Source organism: Miniopterus schreibersii (assembly GCF_964146895.1).
Source record: "Miniopterus schreibersii genome assembly, chromosome: 2".
Taxonomy (NCBI): Eukaryota; Metazoa; Chordata; class Mammalia; order Chiroptera; family Miniopteridae; genus Miniopterus; species Miniopterus schreibersii.
Window position 1 is genome coordinate 22,789,362 of NC_138102.1, and position 21,122 is coordinate 22,810,483.

General features: G+C 51.1%; 1 protein-coding gene across 1 annotated transcript in view; it reads right to left on the reverse strand.

The window, feature by feature from the left end:
* SFRP1 (secreted frizzled related protein 1) overlaps positions 1 to 5,580 on the reverse strand; it is a 41,054-nt gene extending 35,474 nt beyond the window's left edge. Inside the window, exon 1 of the mRNA XM_081128806.1 lies at positions 4,956 to 5,580. Within this exon, the coding sequence (XP_080984932.1) occupies positions 4,956 to 5,499 (544 nt within the window). The 5' untranslated portion in view covers positions 5,500 to 5,580. The remainder of the gene's footprint in view (positions 1 to 4,955) is intronic.
* Between the last annotated feature and the right edge of the window lie 15,542 nt (positions 5,581 to 21,122).

Sequence of the window (21,122 nt, forward strand, 5' to 3'; positions counted from 1 at the left end):
GAAAGTAATTAAAGGCCTTCTGGAATTTCTGAAGGGCAACCCAACAATCAAAGAGAGGGCTCCCAAGGCCCAGGACCTAATGCTATTAAGCGGACATATGGTTTCTTGAAAATCTGGGGGCTAGAGCTGTTGAATATAGCACAGATACTTACAGCATCAACACCTGGGGCTGGGTGGGGGCGACTCCTATGGCTTGTGGCTTGATGGGCTATGGCGGGCCTCTGGGGAAAGCTGACTTATAAACCAAACACATCTATTCCAGTTGTCGGTTTCCTGTTCTTCCTCCCCTTTCCTTTGAATATCCCCCATCTGATTCCTGCCCCCTTCCCGTTCTCAAGCTCCCAACAAGACAGCAGATCAACCTGACCGGCTCTCTAGGAGCCAAGAAGGAAAAAAAACCTCAGCCAGACTCACAAACTCTAACCCCAGGCCCTGAACACCTCTCAAAAAGGGCTATCACTAGCAGGAGCTGCCAAATGGGAGGACAGAGCTGGATGGGAGAGACCCTCTGGAGGCATTTTCATGACACTGTGAAGTGCTTTGAAGAGGAGATGTGTGTGTGGCCGACATCAGGGCCACTGGTAGGTGGCTAAGTTCCAAGGGGAAAAGGCATCTGAGGACGGGGCTAGAAGCCTCCTCCAAGTCAAAATGCTACTGATGCTGGAGGGATCCCAGGGAAATAAAATGTCTCTGTGGAAGGGCAGGGAGAAAGAGGTACAGTGTAATCCCCAGAAAGATGCAGTGGCTTCTCATCACCACCACCATCACCATAAGCATCTTCCAAATGACTTGGAGTTTTATCCGTGATCTGGGAAAGCATCAGCATGCTCTAAGGGGCACTCCATCCTTGGCACAGCACTAGAGGCCGAGCCAGGCTGGAGCCAAGGAGGACAGGAAAGTCACCTCAAGGAAGGATGGTGGCTGAGCGACCTCTGCTCAAACATAAGGCTCTTGACACCACCCCCCTCCTCCCCCCTTCCCTCTCCATGGCTCCTGGGATAGCATCTCCTCCTCAGGGAGCTCCCCTGTGGCTCAGTGAAATGGGCAAGGCCTCCCAAGATGAAGGAAAAGCAGGGCGCTGCACAGCCCTCCCAGGCCCATGCTGCCCCCAGGACACAGCGGCCCAGAGCTGGCCACCCCCCTCCACTTCCAAGCAGGGTCCCTACATGGCCCATCAGAGACCACATGTCTTAGTCTTTGTTGACAGATTCCTCTCCAGCCTTTACTCTACATCCAGGGCCAAACACCATCCAGATTCTCAATGCAGCAAGAACCACAGCCACGCTCCAAGCGGAAGACTGTGTGACTGTCTTTTGGCCCAGATGTTGGAAATTTGCTTTTCACCCAAAAGCAAATTTGAGATTGGTAGTGTTTCTAACAAAGGGAAAAACTTACCCAGAGTTTTACATATGGTTCTTGCTTCCATGGGGAGAAAAACAGGGAAAGGAAGTCCTGCAATATGGGCAGGACCATGTAACTTATAGTGGGAGCATCACCTGTGCTTTGGGGTTTTCCTTGTTCAGGTTTTTTGGTTTTTTTTAATGGAAGCTAACACACTGCAAGGTTCTATGAATATAATCCTGACCAAACAAGTAGAAGGGCAGGGCCATCAGAATATAAACGCCAGGTCTCCATCTGCTCCTCACACTCACATCATTTTATCTAGACACTGGGTTCCCGATCCCAGCCAAGGGCTCTGTACCCCACAGGGGCATTTCCCTTGGTACCATCAATGACCTTTGGCCTTCAGTGCCTCTCAGGGCAGCAGGAGTTCCTTGAGGTGAGCTCTGTGTGTTCTCAATGTGGCTTCCCCCCATCTTACTTTCCTTATAGCCGGCTATGGAGCAGCAGCAGCTCGATCCAGACAGGAGGAATGTGTAATGCAATATTAATCTGTGCCCCTTCTGACTGTCCTTGGGGCCCCACAGGCTGCCTCAGCAGGAAAAATCCACCCAGGCATCTGTCTGAGAGGTAGAATGAAACCGCTGTTTTAAAGTGTATTTAAAATGTTTAAGCAAAGGGACCAAAAACTAAAACGTTTTTGTGTTTTATTAATATTTAAAGGGGAGTAGAAGAGAAAGCCCAACAGTGGGATCAGGATTAAGTAAATTTTTAAAAATCAATGCACACACACACACACACACACACAGCACATTCTCTACCCCCTCTCTCACACAACGCTCTCTCTCTCTCTCTCTCTCTCTCTTACACACACACACACACACACACACACACACACACAGCAGGTCTTCCCTGGTCAGCTCCTGGATACACGGAGAAGGGACTCCATGGAAGGCTGTTGGGCATAATGAGGGCACTGTGGCCTCTGTGACCTGTGACTAGAACAGCCAGGCTGATTTAATGCACAACATGCCTAAACAACAACTAAACTAAACTAAAAGTATGTGCTTGTTCATACAACTTCAATCAATAAAACCTTGCAGGAAGGAAAACAACTTATCATAATGTAGAGGTCTAATGTAAGTCAAGACTTAGAAATAACTTTCCTAGGAAAAGAACCATTGCCTCTCCCATAACAGATGCTTGATGCAGTTTGGGCCATGGCCTTTTTTTGGGGGGGAGGGGGGCGTTGTCTTTTGCCTCATTTCTCATAACTGAGTTTATTTTAATAACACATGGCCACAAAGGGCAGCCCAATACCCCAAAGTATGTAAACAGAAATCAGCCAAATCATACAGAGATCTGATGCTGCTTTGAAAACTCAGTTTTAATTTTCAAGAATAAAAGAATAAAAATAGGACATGTGTACTTATTGTCATCCAAAAGTACCAGCCACCAGCCATCAGGTTATAAGAACCAGTAGTGCAGTCATCTCAACCTGCACCAATGCACATGCACACAGCCCTCCCACCTCCATGCTCAGCTGACAGTCAGTGGCCATTTGGCCACAGAGGAAATCATGTGGGGCTCCTTCCCACTGAGTGGCTGCAGGCCTGGGGAGGAACAGATGCCCTCTCAAGGCAGAGCCTCTCACCAAAAATGCTGAGGGGGGACAACCAGTTCCCTGGTCCCACACCTGACTGGTCCTCTCACAGCCTTTCTCTCTGTTCAGCAGCTGGTCTTGGGAGGGTGACTACTGGGCACTCCTGGGATGGAGGAAGAAGAGAAGAGGGAGGTACAACAGCCCAGACAGGAGGAAGCACACCAGTGGAGCAGCAACCAAGGGGTGAAAGGCTTCAAGAAGACACCCCAGACTTTTGGGGGTTCAACTGGGAGGATTCTTTTCCCTTCCTAAGTAGGCACCCCAGCCAGTCCTCCCATCTTCTCCTCAGAAGGTGTTCCCCCAAAGGTCTGCTTGTCCACCAACTAACTGACCCAGAAAGACAAGTGGACTCAGCCCAAGCAGAGCTGGCCAGGGCCTCCCAGGGCAGGACTAGGCTGGGTTGGGCTAATCCCCCAGTGGCCGGCCAGCCAGCGAGGAAGGGGAGAAGGAAAATGCTGTGGGCCGCAGGGGGTGGCTCCACACCGCGGAACACAAAGTGCTTTGTTTGCCCTAGGTAATTGCTCAGCTCTTGCTCTCAAAGAGCTGCACTTCCCAAAGGTTAACCCTGTGCAGACACCCAGGAAGTGGACAGCAAGAGGTGCCCGGATTCCCACCAGCCGGGACCCATGCCACCCAACATCAATCACATTGGACTGATCTTCTCCCTCCCTAGAATAAGTAAATGCGTTCAAAGTTCAGGGTGCCCCTTTGCCCAAACCCACCCCTACCCTCACTCTGCGGGAACACGCCCTTCAGTGGACATCTCTTTTTGGCATCACATAAAGATATGCGAAGTCAGCAAGCAGCCTTCCTGAATGTTACATGACAAGAAACACCCCCACCGGAAGCCCCCTCCTCAAAAAGCCCTCCAGACTTAGCCCCTGAGCTAAACACACCTGGGTATGGCTCCCCATCTCAGACTATCTCCACATCTTTAAGTCTCTGCTTCCAAAGAATTCAGGGTTGAATTTACTCCTATAAAAGTCAGGACACTGTGCTGGGGGGTTTGCTTGTTTCCTTGTGTTGCCTCTCTGGGATTTCTCTCCTCCCCCCCCCCCCCCAAGAACTGCCCTTTAAGTGGGAGGGAGTTCGAGGAACTTCAGGCAGTCCCAGAGACAGTTAGGAAAGTCTCCAATTTGCAGAAATCCACTCCCCAAGGAGAGGCGAACAATGAACTAATTACATTTTTATCTTTCTAATTACCTGGGGATTTGTGTAAATGAGACACGCAGGGGGTATGCAAGCATGAAAAAGAGATTTCCCACCCCCACCCCCAACCCTCCCCAAGCCGTTACCTGAAAGGGGTGGAGAAACAGAAAACCCCGTTTCCAAAGTTTCTTTCTCAGCTAGTTCTGCAGTTTCGGCTACTTGGCTGAATGACTAGTTAAGGCAAGAGCTGTTTGTTTGTTTTTGTAAAATCCTCATGGAATCTAAGAAAATAAAGCTGCGCCCCAGCATGTATCCCGGCCTTCCTGAGCTTTCTGCACTTTGGGTTTTGGGTTTACCCTCCTGGTGCATCCCGTCTGGAGTGTTAATCACTGCGATGAGGGCTCGGTTCCCTCTCGGAAGGGAGACGGGCTCTCCTTTTATTTGGAGCTTAAGGCTTTGTTTCAGGTACGGAAAACAGAGACTGAACCCCAGGAAGAGCAGCTCCAGAAGCGGGACCCCGTTTGGGGGAGGAGGGAAGCGCAGCCGCCGCGGCCGGGCCAGCCCGGAGGTCCGTGCACCTGGGTCGGGAGAGGCGCTAGGCAACACCTGGGACGGCCTGGAAGCTTTGGGGGGAAAATCATTCTCTGCCCAGCTGAGGAGCAGTCTCTAGGGAGCACGTCCGAACTCCGGGGGGAGCGGCAGCCGGCGGTCGGGGTGGCAGCGGCTCTCCCGCAGCCCCCGCTGCAGCCCGGCGGATCCCAGGGTCCCCAGCAGCCCGGGGCATCGGAGGGGGTGGCCTTACCTTGGGGTTTGGAGGCTTCGGTGGCATTGGGCGGGGTCATGGCGATGCAGACATCCCCCTCGGGGAACTTGTCACACTTGAGCATCTCGGGCCAGTAGAAGCCGAAGAACTGCATGACCGGCTCGCAAGAGTCGCGCACGGCCTCGCAGAGCCAGCGGCACGGGTAGATGGGCCGGTCCAGGCAGACGGGCGCGAAGAGCGAGCAGAGGAAGACCTGGGTGCCGATGTGGCAGTTCTTGTTGAGCAGGGGCACCCAGCTGCTGGCCTGCTGCTTCACCTCGGCCATGGTCTCGTGCTCCAGCAGGTTGGGCAGCACCATCTTCTTGTAGCCCACGTTGTGGCACAGCCGCAAGTCCGCGGGGATGTCCACGCACTGCGGCGGCTTGGTGTAGAAGCGCCCGCTCTGGTACGAGCCGATGTCCGACTGGAAGCTCACGTAGTCGTACTCGCTGGCCGAGCCCGCGGCCAGCAGCCCCGCGGCCAGCGCCAGCAGCACGCCCCCGGCGGCCCCGCGCCGGCCCCCCGCGCCGCGCCCGCTGCCCATGCTGGCTCCGCGCACTCGCTCCCGCTACGTCGGGGCTGCCTCGGCCGCCTCCCCGCGCGCGTCCCGCCGCAAACTTCCCGGAGTCTCCGGGGACAAAAGGCGCCGTCCCCACCGCGGCCCGACTCCGCGGCGCGCTCCGGCCCGGTCCTCGGCGGGGGGCGGCCCTCGGCCTGCCGCGGGGAGGGGGCGCGCGGCCTGAGTGCTGCCCGGGCTCCGGGCGCGCGGCACCGACTCCCGAGGCTGCGGCGCTGGAGTGCCCGGCGCTCCCGCGGCCGAGCCTGAGTCTCCCGCGCAGCCAATCAGCGCCGGGCTGCGGCGAGCCGCGCGCGCCCGGCCGTCAGTCACCCGCGCGGCGGGCCAATCGCTGCCCTCGCCACGGGCTGCGCTTTACTAGAACTTATCGCAGGTCAACACCCCTTAAGAAACAGAATCGAAAAATAAATAAATAAAAGGAGAACCGAGCGCGGGGCGGGGGGCGGGGAGCAAACGGCAAAATAACGGGAAGAGGAACCAGAAGCGTGGGGTGGAGAAGACGGTGTTGAACGCTGTTAATTAACTTGCGCGGGTCGCCGAGGAGCGGGGAATTTAACAGTGCTTGCAAATCCAGGAGATAACGAAGGCTTTTTTTTTTTTTTTTTTTTACAGCTTTTCCCCATTTCAAACCGCAGCCCACCAGACCAGCAGCTTACCCCCTCGGTGTTGCTCTCTGCGGCTGCGATACAAAGACGAGTCGTTTTCTTTCCGACAAGCCGGGGCTGGGGAAAGCTGCTTTCAAACCCCCAGCCGGCCAGCCCAGCTCCCGCCGAGACCAGGGGAAGGTGTGCAGTTGGGGCTGTTCGCTGGTGGTAAAATGCAGCACTTTTCCAGGTGGGATCACCGGATGGTGGCCCTCCTGCGACACCGGAGGCATTAAGTAAACGCTGCTCAGCGCGGCGGGAAAGATTGCTTGCAAAGGCGCTAGCTTTTTTTTTTTTTTTGGGGGGGGGCAGAGTTGTTTTAAAAAAGGGAAAGAAGAAAAAAAAAAACTCAAGTCCCAGCTCGACAGCATGTCTGTGTGTGCACGCATATCCACATTGACATGTTTGTGGTGTAGAAAGCCAAAACATTAAAAACACATGTGCACTTATCAGCGTGGTGTGTGTAAATATCAGATCCATCACTCAGGCACACATGCTACATTCAGTGCTGGCCCAGGAACCTCAAGTCAAAACCGAGGGCTCCCATTAAGGCAGAAAGCAAGGGGAGAGTATTAGCAGAAACACAGCTGGGCCTTCTCACCTGCCCCCCCCCCCCCAAGAACAGAAGTCCCCCTGCCACCCTCCACCTCAGAGTTCCTGGGAATTCTTTGTATGTTTCAAACATTCAGATAGCTGGGAGTGTGACTATGACTGACCCCAAGGGCAGGAGACAACAGCGAGCAGTTTATGAAGTTTGCTGGGTCTGGGCCGCGGGTGCCCTGAAGTGTGGGTGAAAGGAGGCAAAGGATGCTGAAAACCCCACAACTGAGTTGTATGGTACCGCCCCATGTGGCAAATGGGCCGCAGACCTTATTGCTTAAGGCAGACACTGTAGGAGGCGCTGCCTTGCCAGCCAGCTTGTTTGTAAGGCTCCAGGGAAGCTGGCTTTGGATTCTGCAGACCAAATTTTTTGATGGACAGATTCCAAGCAAAGCTACTTGAGTTTGTGAAGAAGCAACTGTTTCCTTAAAGCACTCGTGCCGGTATGGAGACTGTGATTCCACTGCGCACACAAAACCCATCTGCAGGCTCAAATTCTCTGTCATTTCTAGGCTAATGAGAGGTACACCAAAGCGAGAGAGGAGCAGATGGAGGGAAAGAGACGGAGAGAGATAAAGCAAGAGTTTGGACGGCAAAGGGTTAACCCCTAAACAATTGGTAGAGCTCAGCGGAGAAGCTGGGGAAGACATTCCTCACAGAGAATAGACCGCAGGAGACCCGGCAACTGTGTCTCAATTCAAGGGGCATTTAGAGAAAAATGCTGTTTGGTAGGGGGTCCTTTCCTCTCCTCCAGCCAGGCCCTCAGTCCCAAGCCAAATGTGTCTGTTTACTCGCTCCTTAGAAAGAGTTGTGTTGGTAAACAACATCCTCTCACCTCTGAATCCAGGCTTGGCTGACCTCCCGCTCATGTTTGCACAGTTTCCCCCAAATGGTGGGAGAACTTGAGTCTGTTCACCACTACAATTCTGGAAATCCATCCAGGTGACATACCTCCACCAGTCCTGGAGTCTTAAGTAAGGAGTAAATGTCACAAATCCATTCATGAGAGGCCCTGGCCTATATGTCTGGTTGATCCCTGTTGGCTTTGATCACCCACAGTCCCCAGCTCCCCACCCCACATCCGAATGGTCTTACTGCTTTAGAAAGAGGCCTCTTAGGCTATGCGGGGGACACAACTGTCTCAAGGACAAATGGGGAGTGGGGATATAAATAAGACCCCAGAATCCTAAACCCAGTACGTTTCTGGCTCCTTCCACAGCCCAGCTGGAAGGGAAGCACTCGGGTCTCAGTTTCACTGATAGACTTTATTCTATACCTGGAACTTTGGAGGATGGGCACCAGACAGTTCGCACCAGGGAAGAGCCTGAAGACTTTGTATTTTAGCGCTGCGTCCAGTTTTTTGTTTTGTTTTGGTGTTGTTTTTTGTTCTTTTTCATCTTGTCAAACTTTTGCACTTCAAAGCCCAGTCTCCCTTTTCCTCATGGCAAAAATGTTTATGTGTAGAGGGAAAAGTTCCAGAACAATGGTTCTTTAACCATGCTATTGGCATGACAGAGCGCCTAGAAACCAGGATTCCTGAATAGAACAGGGGCAAAATATAACTTTCAACTTGTGTTTTTCATTTCAAAAAAGTTCTGATTTATACACTGCCAGGTGCCCGTACATGAAAATTGGAAGTGTGTTGCCTGTTGCTTCATAACACCAGCTCAAGGAGGCATTCTTCAGTCTCCCTATTGCCCAAAGCTGACTGTCAGGCCAAACAGGGTCGCTGAAGGGCCTCCCAGGTGCCTACCTGGTGGCCTCTTCCCACACACACACAGCTCCTTCCGGCCCTCTCCTAGAGACACTGGGTGGGGGGAGGGAGGAGCCTTTCTACTCTGTTCCTTTTATTCTGTTCCATTATCATATCATCAGTGATTTTTATGACACTCTCCTAAGGTACACTCAGGATCCTCTCCATCAGCCAGGAGTTGTACAGCGAGGTGGGAGGGTCTCCTGCCTACGGCTGGGTGGTGGTAGCTTTGGTGCAATGCAGAGAAAAGCATTCTGGCCCAGAGTCAGCAAATACAAAGACGTATGGCCTCAGTTCTGCTTACAGCTAGGTGACTTTCACTTTATCCCTCTGGCCTTAGAGTTCTCACCTGTAAATCAGAGCTATCATGCCTGCCCTGCTACCTCATGAAATAAAATATGTGAATTATCAATAGCTAGTGTTAGTGAGGCACACAGGGTTTTAGTAAAATGTGAGATGTTTAAAGTGATATCCCATATAAGACGTCACAAAGCACAGTAACGTTCTTACTTGGACAGGTTTCTTTTCCATTCTGCCTCTATAGAGATGCAAATATTATGCCCACTTTATTAATCCTGAGCCCCTCTGACTCAAGAACTGGCCTGACCTGCTATCTAGGGTTTGGGAATGTCTAGGAAGACTCATAAAAATTTGGAGTTGAAGACAACTCCACCCCTAGGTGGATTAGGCTCTGTCTCCTATCTGCACCCAGAGCACCTGTACACACTTCATTACAGCACTCACCTTGTTTCATAACTGCTTGCTTTGGGGTGTCTACTACATGACTGTGAGCTCTTGGAGAGCCTGCATCTTGTCTTATTTTGTCTCATTTATAACTGCATTCCAGCATCTAGCATGGTGCCAGGCATGCAGTGAGTGCTCAATAAGGCTTTCCACCCCTGTAAATGCATAAACATGCAGTAAAGGGAGGAGATATGTGAAACATCCAAGCTAAGAGGGACTGCACCCAAGCATTGATTTTGCACTACTTTTCCTGAGAACCACGGCAATAGTAAGCATAAATCACTCACATAGTTCTCTTTGTCTGTCGGAAGGGGAAATCTCTCCTAGATCTGACTCCTTAGGGAACTGATTGTTGGGGCCTTTTACAAATCCATAACAGAGTATGGTGCTTTTGTATTGACTCTCCTTCCATCCCAGAACCTACCTGCATACAGATGACACATCCAACCCCCCTATCTCCCCAGGGCCTGCACCAGGAGGCTGCTCAGCAACAATGGGTTGGCGAATGTAGTAGCCAAGTCTGAAAGGAGAACAGAACTTCCTGTACATCTTACATGGACACTGGCCCCCAGACCCTAATGCAACCCTGTGTAAGAACAAGGGCTGGTGCCTAGAAGGCTGGGGATTCTGGGAGCCTCTGACAGTGCCTGGGCTTGAAGCGGGGGCTGGAGAAGCTAGAAGGGGGCTCTGCCTGTAACACCTGGGGCCAGGTCCTGGTGTTTCAGAGCTCAAGGCTGCCCTGGGACATCACAGGGCAGGAAAACTGGGCCTTTAGGCACGCCCTCCCCCTGGTGATCCGGAGTGAAAGTGAAGTGGCACATGCTTCGTTGACGGGAGGCCTGTAAATCTGCTGAGACTGCTGCAGGGAGGGCGGAGGCGGCAGCAGACACATTCCCCTAGGAGCCATGTGCTTATTTACCTAACCCTTCGTGGCAGGCGCGCCAGACGGCTCCACCGCCTTTCTCAAGGGTTAGAGCTGAGAACAACTCGGATATAAATGAGGTGTTGGGGGGAGGAATGGGAGCGGGCCCATCATCACACTCCTTCACCTTTCAGGAGAGCCTTTCCTTCCCCTCCGGGTCTGGCGACCTCACCCTCAGCTGTGCAAGCGCTCACCTCCTGGTCTCCATCTGGGCTGATGAGAGGTCCCCTCCTCCCAGTCCCCATCCGAAAGGCGCTGCTCTGCTGGGCAAAGGCACAGTGCCCCATCTTACAAAAAGGCTCAGAGCTGGCAGCAAAGTTTGTTATTCCCATATCACAGGAGAAGACACAGAGCTGAGTGGTGGACTCAGTCCAGCCATCACAGCGCTCTAGTGGACAGACTCAGCCAGGAACACCGATCTTTGGATTCCAATCCTGTAGACTCCGCACTAGGCCTAACTGTCTTTGTTAAATGCCAGTCCCCAGGGAGAGAAACCCAGAGGGCCTTTGGCTGCCGTTAACTTCTATCATGAATTCATTCATCAGACTCTTCCAAGAGGTCAGCTAGAAGGAAAAGATGGTTCTGAAAAAGGGAGAGGAGAGAGAGATAGATCCCAAGGCCTGAGCAGTGCATGAGAGGTGTTCCTGGGGGGTCCTGCGGGGGAAAAAGAGTAGCAGGAAGTAGCCAGTGCCTGAAGGGTGCCCGGGCCTGGGTTGCGGAGGAGACCACAGTGCACTGTGCAAGCAGCTGCCAATAAACCCTGTGTCGCTGACCTGCCATCATGAGGATGCTCAGAAGAAACGATCTAGGGGAGAAAAGACTGTGAGCCACTCAAAGAGGGAGGGCTCACTATACACCCATGAGAGAGGGAGCAAGAGGACTGTGCAAGAGGCAGTCCACAGTATAAGGCAGGAGGTCTAGTTATGGTCCTCTCTAGGACCTGGACATTTTGAGACTTCCATGGTTTTTCAAGGGGTGACATTAAAAATATTTAAAACCTCGAATATATGCCAGGTGAAAACCACCTGTGTTGCCTACAGGTGTATGAAGGCTGGATCCCAGCCCTGAGGCAGTTCCAACAGAGGTGTGAGTGGATATGCAGTTCCCAGGAGGCGCCAGGCTGCCGCATGTCTCTGTGCTGAGCCCATGCTGCCCCCACAGGGCCAGCTGTCCTCCCAACCCTTAGACAAGACTCAGCTCTTCACCTTCTCTTTGCTGGCCACAGCCCTGGGTCTCCCAGATGGATGTGGCTAACCCAGTCTTCTGTCTGCCCCATGCACCGCAGCTATCCGAGCACCTCTCTTCACTGTTTGCTTCTTTACACGTCTGAAGCTCCTCTAGAAGCTTCCTGAGGACAGAAACTATGTTTGTCCTTGCACCTCTAGTACTTAGCCCAGTGCCTGCCACATAGTAGGTGCACAGACATGGGATCCCTGAATGAGATTGGTCCTATGACCCAGCTCTAAGCAGTGAGAAGCACACGTTGGTAAGTGGGTCATGGGCAACCTTAAAGGGCATGCACCTTGACCCTCCCCTCTTCTTCCTGTCTGGAATTCAGATGTGATACCAAGAGGTACAGCAGCTATCTTGCAACTATGAGACCACAGGCATGAGGATAAATGCCCACACACTAGGGTGGAGGAACAGAGAGATGGAAAGAACCTGGATGGTAAGGAATGACCTGAGCAGCCTACCCTGGAATTCTTATGGGGTGAGACCTACAATCTCTCTCCTTGGCTTGCTTGAATCCAAAGTCATTTGGGTTTTCTCTTTCCCACAGCTAGAAACAAATCTAATTTAAGCGGGTCTATAGTCTAGAGACTCTAATCACAGACAAGAAACTGAAAGATTGAAAGTTCTCATTCTTACTGTCTCTTGGAACTGTTTAAAGTGTGATCCCCAGACTAGTGGCATCAGTACCTCCTGGGAACTTGTCAGATATGCCAAATCTCAGGCCCCACCCAGAGCTATTCAATCAAAATTTGCATTTTGAGAAGATTCCAAGAAGCAACAGCCTAAGGAGCTCTTCCATGTACCTAGAAGCTTGAATCTCTTCCTTCTGCTTCGATGCCTGTAGCTGTGATACACCCCACCTCTATGTGTCAGTGGATTGGTCACACACGTCCACCTGCATTGCTCTGTATCCCCCGACTGAGCATCCCACTTTACAGAAGAGGAAGCTGAGTCAGAAAGGCTCTTTAGGTAGCCCATGTCCAGGGCATTCAGACAATCGTTTAACAATGAAATCAAGCTCTCAGGCAGAAACGGTGGACAAGCAACTCTTTTCTTAAGGAAGCAGTGCTGTGGGAGTGTTACCAAGTCAAAGGGTAGGTGGCGAGAAGCCTGCCCCTTGGCCCCTCTGAGGCTGCCTGCAGCAGCCAGGAGCCAACAGACCCTGCCCTCTTCCCCACGCGCTGTAACATAAGCAGCTGTATATCTGGAGCCTTCTGTAACCTTCCAGGAGTTTCACACTCTATCATATTTAATATCTGTCATTACACAAACATTGCCTTTTCTCAAATCCTTCTAACACTTAGAGTGTTACAAGCCTCCCCCACCCCAAGAAAAGCATAATTTGTCCATCAAACCCTTTTGTTCTTTCTTTATTTTTAAGTGTAGTCTAGACCAGCAAATTGCTTAATACACAGTATAAAGCTCCATAAATAACAGCTTCCCGAGTGCAGCCACTCAGCCTTAGAGCGCTTTCCAAGTTCTGCATTAACTCCTCGTGTGAAGGGGTTTCCAGCCATTTCGGTCCATAAATACACAACCGGCTGCTTCCTAAAGGGCCGTGTAACCCTTACCGCCATCGCGTATGTTTTCTTTTATTGCCATTGTCCTTGGCGCCTTGACAGGAGAATAAAATATTCTTCCTGGAGAATATAATGCTCTGCCTCCCTCATGTTTCAACTCACACAGATTCCCCGACTTTCGGTTTTATTTCCATCCCCACCCCAAGGACATTGCCTCCTCAAGGTTAGGGGGGATTTCAGGTTGTAATTTAATTCCATCCCCTCTTGTCATAGCCTGTGTCTGGGCTGGGCCATGTGGGAAAGAGAGGACATCTCAGGCAGATCCCCAAAATCCTAAAACCATAGAGCAGGGGAAGAGAGATACGCATCAAAGGGGACCCGGGGATTAATGTGCACAGAGCAAAGGGCTGGGGAGAGTGCAGGCGTGGGCTGAGATCTTACAGTTAGCCAGGACACTGTGGATCATCTTGAAGCATTCATCTGCCCACCCACCATCCAGCAACTCAGAGAAACCAACAGACAGGCTAGGCGCACAGCCCCAGAACAAGCCCACCAGGACCCCGCCTCACTCCCACCCGGCATCAGGCACACAGAGATCCCGCACTCCTCAGGCCTAACAAGCCTGCCGGATTGAGAGGCATTCTCTCTGTCTCCCATCACTTTGTCCACCCCGCCTCGCCCAAACTGTCCTAAGAAGGAGGCTCTCAGCCTTCTGATAGCTCTCCCAAAGTTGGTGCAGTCGTCAATGAGAATAAGTATACTTGTAATCAATAAAAGGGGGGGGGGGGGAACAGGCCATGTTAAATCCAAAAGGGAAAGAAGCCTCTGCAGTGTGAGCTCACCAAGCCCTGGGGCCAGGAACTCACACTTCCAAACCTCTGTCTCGTTGGGAAAGACACCAAAGACACACACACACACACACACACACACACACACACACACACACAGGCACATCCTGCCTTCCCTTCTTCCTAGTGGATGGAAGCCTAGCTTTGTCAAACACAAGAACCAGAGATAGTGACCCAAGACTCTCACAAACCTCTCCTTTGTGCTTAAAAGGGCACATGTGATAAATGTGTGAGCCCAGGCTCCCCGTCTCCAAGCCCCTCTCCCCTTATCTTTCACACATCATATTTCTCTCCGTGCAGGCATAACTGACCCTGGAACGAGAGGTCTGCAGGCTGCTCAAATCAAACCCGTGACCCTTCCTGTCCTCTGGAGGAGGAACGTTCCTGGTGGGAAATGGGTCACAGGGGAGAAGGGGGGGCAGACACACTGCGCGATCAGTGAATGCGTCCTGCAGACTGGCAGTGCGGAGGTGCGAGGGAGCAGGGCAGGGGCGATGTGCCTGCTTCCCCAGAATTCCCCACTGACTCCTGCTCCTCGCAGCAGCCAAGGCTGCCTCTCCATGTCCATTCCTGGCTCTCTCACTGGACTCTCAGCCACTCTCAACACCCTTCCTTCCACCCAAGGGTTCCATTCCAGATAGGGTGACTTCCCCATAGCTGATTTTCAAGGCGTCTTCCTGGGAGGTGAGACACCCATTGGCCCATGGGCTGGCTGGGCAGCTCCCTCTTGGGGCCCAGGGTGGGCAGGGCTGGAGAGTGCAGAGCTGGGGGAGGGAGGCCTGCGGAATGCAGCCCTCTCCCCAAGCCTGCGAGGCCAGGCCGAGGCTGGCCTGAGGGGCATAATAGAATACATTAGTCCCAGGGCCCATTCAGCTCTGCCTCTGGAAAGACAATGGTGGCAACTGAGCTGATTTTTGCCAAATGACTGGCTTTAGTCCATTCGGAGCAGAGGGGAGCCCGCCAGACAAAGTCCATATTCAGGGCTTCAGGAGGGGTCGGCTAATGGGCACAGGGGTACCAGCACCAGGTTACTTCCTGAGACCCACACTCAAAGAGTGACAGTGCCTGAGAAAGAGCCTTGAGGCTGACACCAGCCACCTGCCCATCCCTAGACAGATCCCACACCGGTCCTGAGGCAGGTGAGGAAGTTACTGCTCTGAGAGGAGGCAAGACAGATTTGGTCTCACTTTGAGAAACCTGGTACCAGTGGCTGACTGCAGAACAAGCTTTACTGTTTGGAATTCCACATGGGAAAAGCCAGCTTGGCAGCTGGAAGGGAATGATGCTGTAATCACGTCACCCTGTGTGAGACACCCGCTGCTGTGGATGGAACACTGGACTAAGAGTCTAGTTTTCCAACCTGAGCTGAGTGACCTTTGCAATCTCTTCACCTTTCTGAGACTCAGTCCTTAACTTAGAGGGAAGCTGGGCCAGATAGACTCTAGATTCCTTCAAACTTTGAAATTTTATATAAATAGAAAACTCCCACTGCCCTTTCTTTACTTTTCTGCCTCATACTGTATCAGGAACTCTGAAAACACCAGGACTTGGGAAACTGAAAAGCCCAGGGCAAATGTTAGCGATAATTATGACCTTTGACAGAGTTCAGTGTGAATGGACCAAAGCCAATGTCCAAAATAGAGCTGTTCTGATGGGATTTTTTTTTTGCTCCTATAATACAGCATGAGACAGCTACCACATTGGCATTGCTGTGATGAGCAAGTACCTGCAATGTCACCCCCAACCCACCCTGCCTTCCCCAGACTCACTTTCTGTTCTGCTGTAGATACACTCTGATCAGCCCAAGGGAAAGGCCCAGGATTTGGTCATAAGCTTTTAGCACTTTTCTTTGCATTTTTCTTCTTCTTTGTTGCATTATTAATACGGCTGATATAAGAATTTTGCCTAGATTTTCTGTGCGCTTGAGAAAGTCATTCTAAGCACCTAGAGACCGGGTATTGAAAATGGAGTATTTTAGGATAGAATATTGCCCTGCCGGTCTGGACTCAGACATCCCCTACTTGGTGAGATCTTTCCCATTTAAAATTGCACCCAGACCACTCCACCACTTGCTATTTCCTTCTACTTCATTTTCCTACCTACTTCTTATCATCTTCTAACACACTACTTATTTTGTTCACTTATTTTATTGCCTGTCACCCCATTGCCACCACCCCCAAAATGTAAGCTTCCCAAGGGCAGAGACTGGTATCAGTTTTGTTCACAACTACACCCCAAAGAACAGTGCCCTGGTGCCTCTCAAGCTCTCAGTAGATAAAGGCCTGCTGAATGAGTGAGTAAATGAATGAATGGCATATGGAGAATATAGAATACAAACCTATATAGTGTGATTCAAATTTTGCAAGATGAATAGAGGGAAGAGAAGGTGAAAGAAGGGAGGGAGGGAGGGAGGGAGGGAGGGAGGGAGGGAGGGAGGGAGGGAGGGAGGGAGGGAGGGAGGGAAGGAAGGAAAAAAGCTTTAAAAAATCTGAAAATAAGTACACTGAAATGTTAAGTATCTCTGGTTGTTAGAAGCATCTTTTTTTTGCTTTTCTTCATTTTCTAAAATTTCTACAATGTCTAAATATCACTTTTAAAAAAAGGTAAAAGTGTAACTATTCATTGTAAAGAAAAGAAGACAGGTGAATCAAACAGCACACGTGTTTTTCTCAGGCAGAAGGAGCCGTGTGAGTCTCTAATATTCGCCTCAATTACATAGGTTCTTAAAAATCCTGCTTCATTTGAAATGTCAGGTAATTATTGCAAAAGATTTAGTGTGGGAGGGGGGTGAACGATGGCTCATTTTCTGGATAATTGCCCCCATTGTCCAGGTCACGATGCCTATGCAGTCATACTCTGCATCTTCCTTCCAGACCACACAGAAGTGAAGTATGGAGAGAGAGCTCTTAGGCCAGCAATCAATCAACAAATTCTTAATGAGCTCCTACTACGTGCAAGGTTCTGTACAGGATGGGTGTCCTCGCTCTCCCTCACACACATGCCCTCAGCTGCTCCATTACCTCGTACCACCCCGGTGTGCTTTGCTCAGGCCTCCTACCCTTCCCTGGCATCACAGGTCCAGTCTGGGCATCTGTTCATTGCATCATGCATCCCCCTAAGAGAAGAGATTTTGAGCTGTTTCCACCAAGGAGCAGAGGAGAGTTTGAAACAGACTCAGAGAAGTTTAACAGCCTGCTCACAGTCCTACTGTAGGTCATTGGTGGACACCAGGCCCCTAACTCCCTGCCAGCACACTGGCCTCTGACCCCTCCACCCTCCTGGCCATACTGGGCATAGAACACACACTGCCTGAGGTAATCCACCCATAAGATGGCCATGCCAAGAGGGGAAATTTGGAAGGTCATTTACCTGTCGTACCAGAAGAATTGGCAGCCACTCTTTCTGGGCTGCAGGAATTTATCCTGTAGTAACTTGCCACACAAAACACACCTTTCCTGTATGGACTGGACCCCGTCCCAGGACGGGTGAGATGGTAAAAAGGCTTCCCTGAGTGCCACAGAGAGCACCTGAGTTTCCTGCACAGGCCTGGGGATGTTGGTTCTGAGGAAATGCTGGACAAGCTGTGTGTCACCCACCAAGAGAGCTTAGTGGTTTGAACACCAGGGAGTATGTCTGGGCATGCGGCAGGATCCAGCAAAGCTTGCAAGGATGTCTTGCCAAACTAATGAGGATCCTGGCAGAGAGCAGCTATCGCTGGCAGGGATCCTTGCTCTAATTGGGATCCAGGCTTGGCCCCCCTGGAGGGCACCAGCTTGTGAGTGCTGAGCCTTGTCCTCTCTCCACCACTGCATCAGCATCTGGCCTCTTAGTCATTCATTCAGCTACTCTGTGCTGGGTCCTGTGCTAAACCAGGGGAATCAAAGTGAACATCAGACAGATCCACTCTCAGGATACCCCCGGCCTCCTGGAGAGGACCTCGTTTGCCTGTCCAGCTGAAATAATTCAGACTCTGATTCAATTAAGATTTACTACTGAACACCTTCCTTGTGTCAGACAGACACTGTGGTAATTGTTTATCCATGATTAGCACAATGTAATCTTCTCAGTGAGTCTAGGAGGTACATTTGTTCTGAGGAAACTGAGGGTGAGACATTAAGTGATTTTCTCAAAGCCACACAGCTAACAAATAGAAAAATCCATATCCAGGGCTCAGAAAAATTTTAACGCAACACAGGGATGGGGTGGGGGTGGAAGAGAGGAGCTTTAATTGAAAAGTTAACAAATCATTTTGAGCCCCCATTTAACTAAGCTAGAATTAAACTAAGCTAGAGATCTTCATGTTTGCACTGGGCCACACTGGACCACACTGGGCCTCACTGCATCCAGAAGTCAAAATATATTGCTAGGATGGGTGTCACTCCACTCACCACTTGCCATTAAAGTTGCCCCATCCCACCCCATCCCACCCCAGGCTAGCAGAGGACCACAGTACCCTCTGCCTTTCTGAGACAACTACGATTGCAGAGCAGGGTAACACCTTCTACAAGGGGCACAGAGGTGGACGTTTTGGAACTGCTTTCCAATCTGTGTGGCTTTTTCTTTTCTGTGTGTCTCTTTCTTTCCTCCTTTTTAAAAAGAAAGCAAGGTCTCTATTGTATCCTATTGTGTGCTGGCTGCCTGGCGGCTGGTTTTTTCCGCCTTGTCTCATTAAGATGGATGGGGCTGCTGCCTTATTAATAATTGGGAAGGTTGCTCTTTGTTCCCCTTTCCTCTCCTAACGATGCCTGTTCCATTGGCTCCATAAAGAGTCTTGCAGCCCCCAGGGCACGCTGGAGCACCTCCCCTGCACACAGGGCACCGGTTGCCAAGGCAGGTCCATTGGCCAAGCCAGGGAGTCCCAAATGCTCTCACCTCCAGAGCTCTAGAATCATAGGAGGAGGGGCTGGGAGTGTCGCACAGCCATAGGGAGACTGGTCTACCTGCCCAGAGTCACCCACCCTGCGGAGTTAAGAACCCCAAGCCCTATTCTGGGCACTGCCCCTGGCCCTCTCTGCACTGCTCCATCCTTTGTTCACCTGACGTTGTTAGCTTTTTCTAATCCATCAGCAAACATGCGTTGGTTACTATGATAAGGGGAAGGAGGATTCATTCATTTACCAGTATATTCAACACATTTTTTAAGGGTCTACAATGTGCCAGGCACTATTCCAGGCACCACAGTGAACAGGCAGGCAAGTTGCCTTCTTGCCTTACTTTCTAGTGGAGTGAGACAAGACAAAACAAACACACGTAAAGGAGAAGATGTTAATAAAGTGGGAGGTGCTCTCAAGTCTATCAGGAGGGCTTCGATCAGGGAAGGACTCTGAAGAAGTGACGTTTCCCTTGAGACCTGAATGGACAGTTCCAACTCCCAAACAAGAGGGTAAGGCCCTCAGGACCAAGACTACCACACGAGAAACAATTAGGGAACAAGTTGGCAAGAAATCATGTGGACTGACACTTAGTTGGGGGTTTCGGGAAGAAGGAAGAGCCCAGGTTGGGTAACATCGGGGATAGCTGGAGAAGTTGCTAGGTGTTCCAGGGTGGGGAAGGCTGGCGCTGGGGCAAGGAGCAGAAAGAACATGGCCTGCTCACAAGACAGTGAGGGGTGCAGGTATGGTATGTGAGAGCCACTTGCCCCTTTGTCCTAAGTCCCTCTAACTGATGTACCTGAGTTCTTGACCACCTTCACCTCTCCTCACTCTAATCCTGCCTTTCTCATTCCAGATGGATGGATCTCCTCCTGGAGGAAGGACTCCTGTGGGCCTGTCTGGCCTCTGGGTCCTGGCTCTTCTTGGTTAGCCCCATACTGTGGCTGCAGAGCCCAGACAAGAATAGCACAGGTAAGACCATCTAGTTCAAGGAGTACTCCTAAGAGAAGTGAAGGCTCCACCAGCTTGCCAGAGTTTCTTAAAGCCATTGGCTGTAAAAATTATGTTCTATTCACAAGTTTAGTCTTCGTCAGGCCTGCCCTCTCTGCAGTAGGAACTCTCTACCCCCTGCACCCTCCTACTGAGAACATGGGTGTTCGTTCTCAGAAAACACTTCAAGGTTCCTCCATGGGTCCCCTCCACCAATGCCCCACTCCCAAAGAAAGCAAGAAGGAAAAGGAGAGATGATATTTGTTTGTTATACTACTACTTGATTTTCTTCAAGTAGCCCTTCTTCAAAGTCCCTCCCCCCACCACCCCCCCTGACATTTTTATGCCCTGGCCTTATGAACTAAAGCTTATTCAAACAGCTGAATAAGACAAGGATCTCTGCTCCCAGGGACATCCCAGTTTGACAGGTTCCAGGCCCCCCCTCCCCCACCAATGCCATGTCAAGAAGATTAATGCTCTTTCTCCAACCTGTGAATGGGAGGCTGGGCTGTCACCGACCCTCCAAGGAAAGGAAGCCCCCATGTTTGGATGGGACCAAGAGAGCTTGGTTGAGTGCACACACGCACACATGCACACACATGCACGTACACACCCTCCCAGGATCCACCAGGGGAGGCTTTTATTCTCAACCCGGTTTTAGGGCTGCTTCACAGTTTAGCATGGCATCCGAGATAAGAAACTAGGTTGATCCTCTCTTATATGTAGGGGCTGGCAGGTCCCATCATGGAGGGGACCAGGGGCTCAGTCTGAGTGAATCCTGCAAATTTCATAGGCCTCCACAGTTACTGCTTTTGGTCCTGCTCTCGAACTCACTGATGAGAAAAGAAGAGCAAATCCAGTGAGCACTGACTCAGTGCCTCCCGGGAGCCAAGCACTATGCTGGCGTGGGAATCCTGGGGTGTACAAGACGCTGTCCCTCCCATGGCCAGCCACCCTGCCCTGACCCCACGCTCAGGGTCTGCCCTGACTCCCACTTGCTTTGCTCTCCTGCCTCAGGGCATGATTGGCTTTTCTCCTCCTGATCTCACTACCAAGGTAGCACTTTAGAATGGCCTTTCTGCTTCCTAATTGCTTAGTTATGCTAGAGACACTGGAGGCTGGCTAAGTCTGCACTTGGCCCCTCTCCAATCCCCATGCATCTCCCTAGGCCCCCCTCACTTGATTTTTAACAGTATTTACATATGTTTCTCAGCAAGTTCCCTCAGCCTAAAATAGTGATAATCCTAGTAACTATCTTATAAGGGTATATTAATGCCTTTAAATGAGATAATGCGTTTAAAAGCATAACAATGTCTGCCAAGCAATACTCGTCACTTGTCACCTGCAAAATGGTAGCAATGTATATTCTTCTTTGTTGGATGGCAGGACCCTTTGAGTATCCACAGCAAAGTGACTAAGATATATTCATCTTTATTCCCCCTGCCCCAGCTCCAGCTTAGACCTT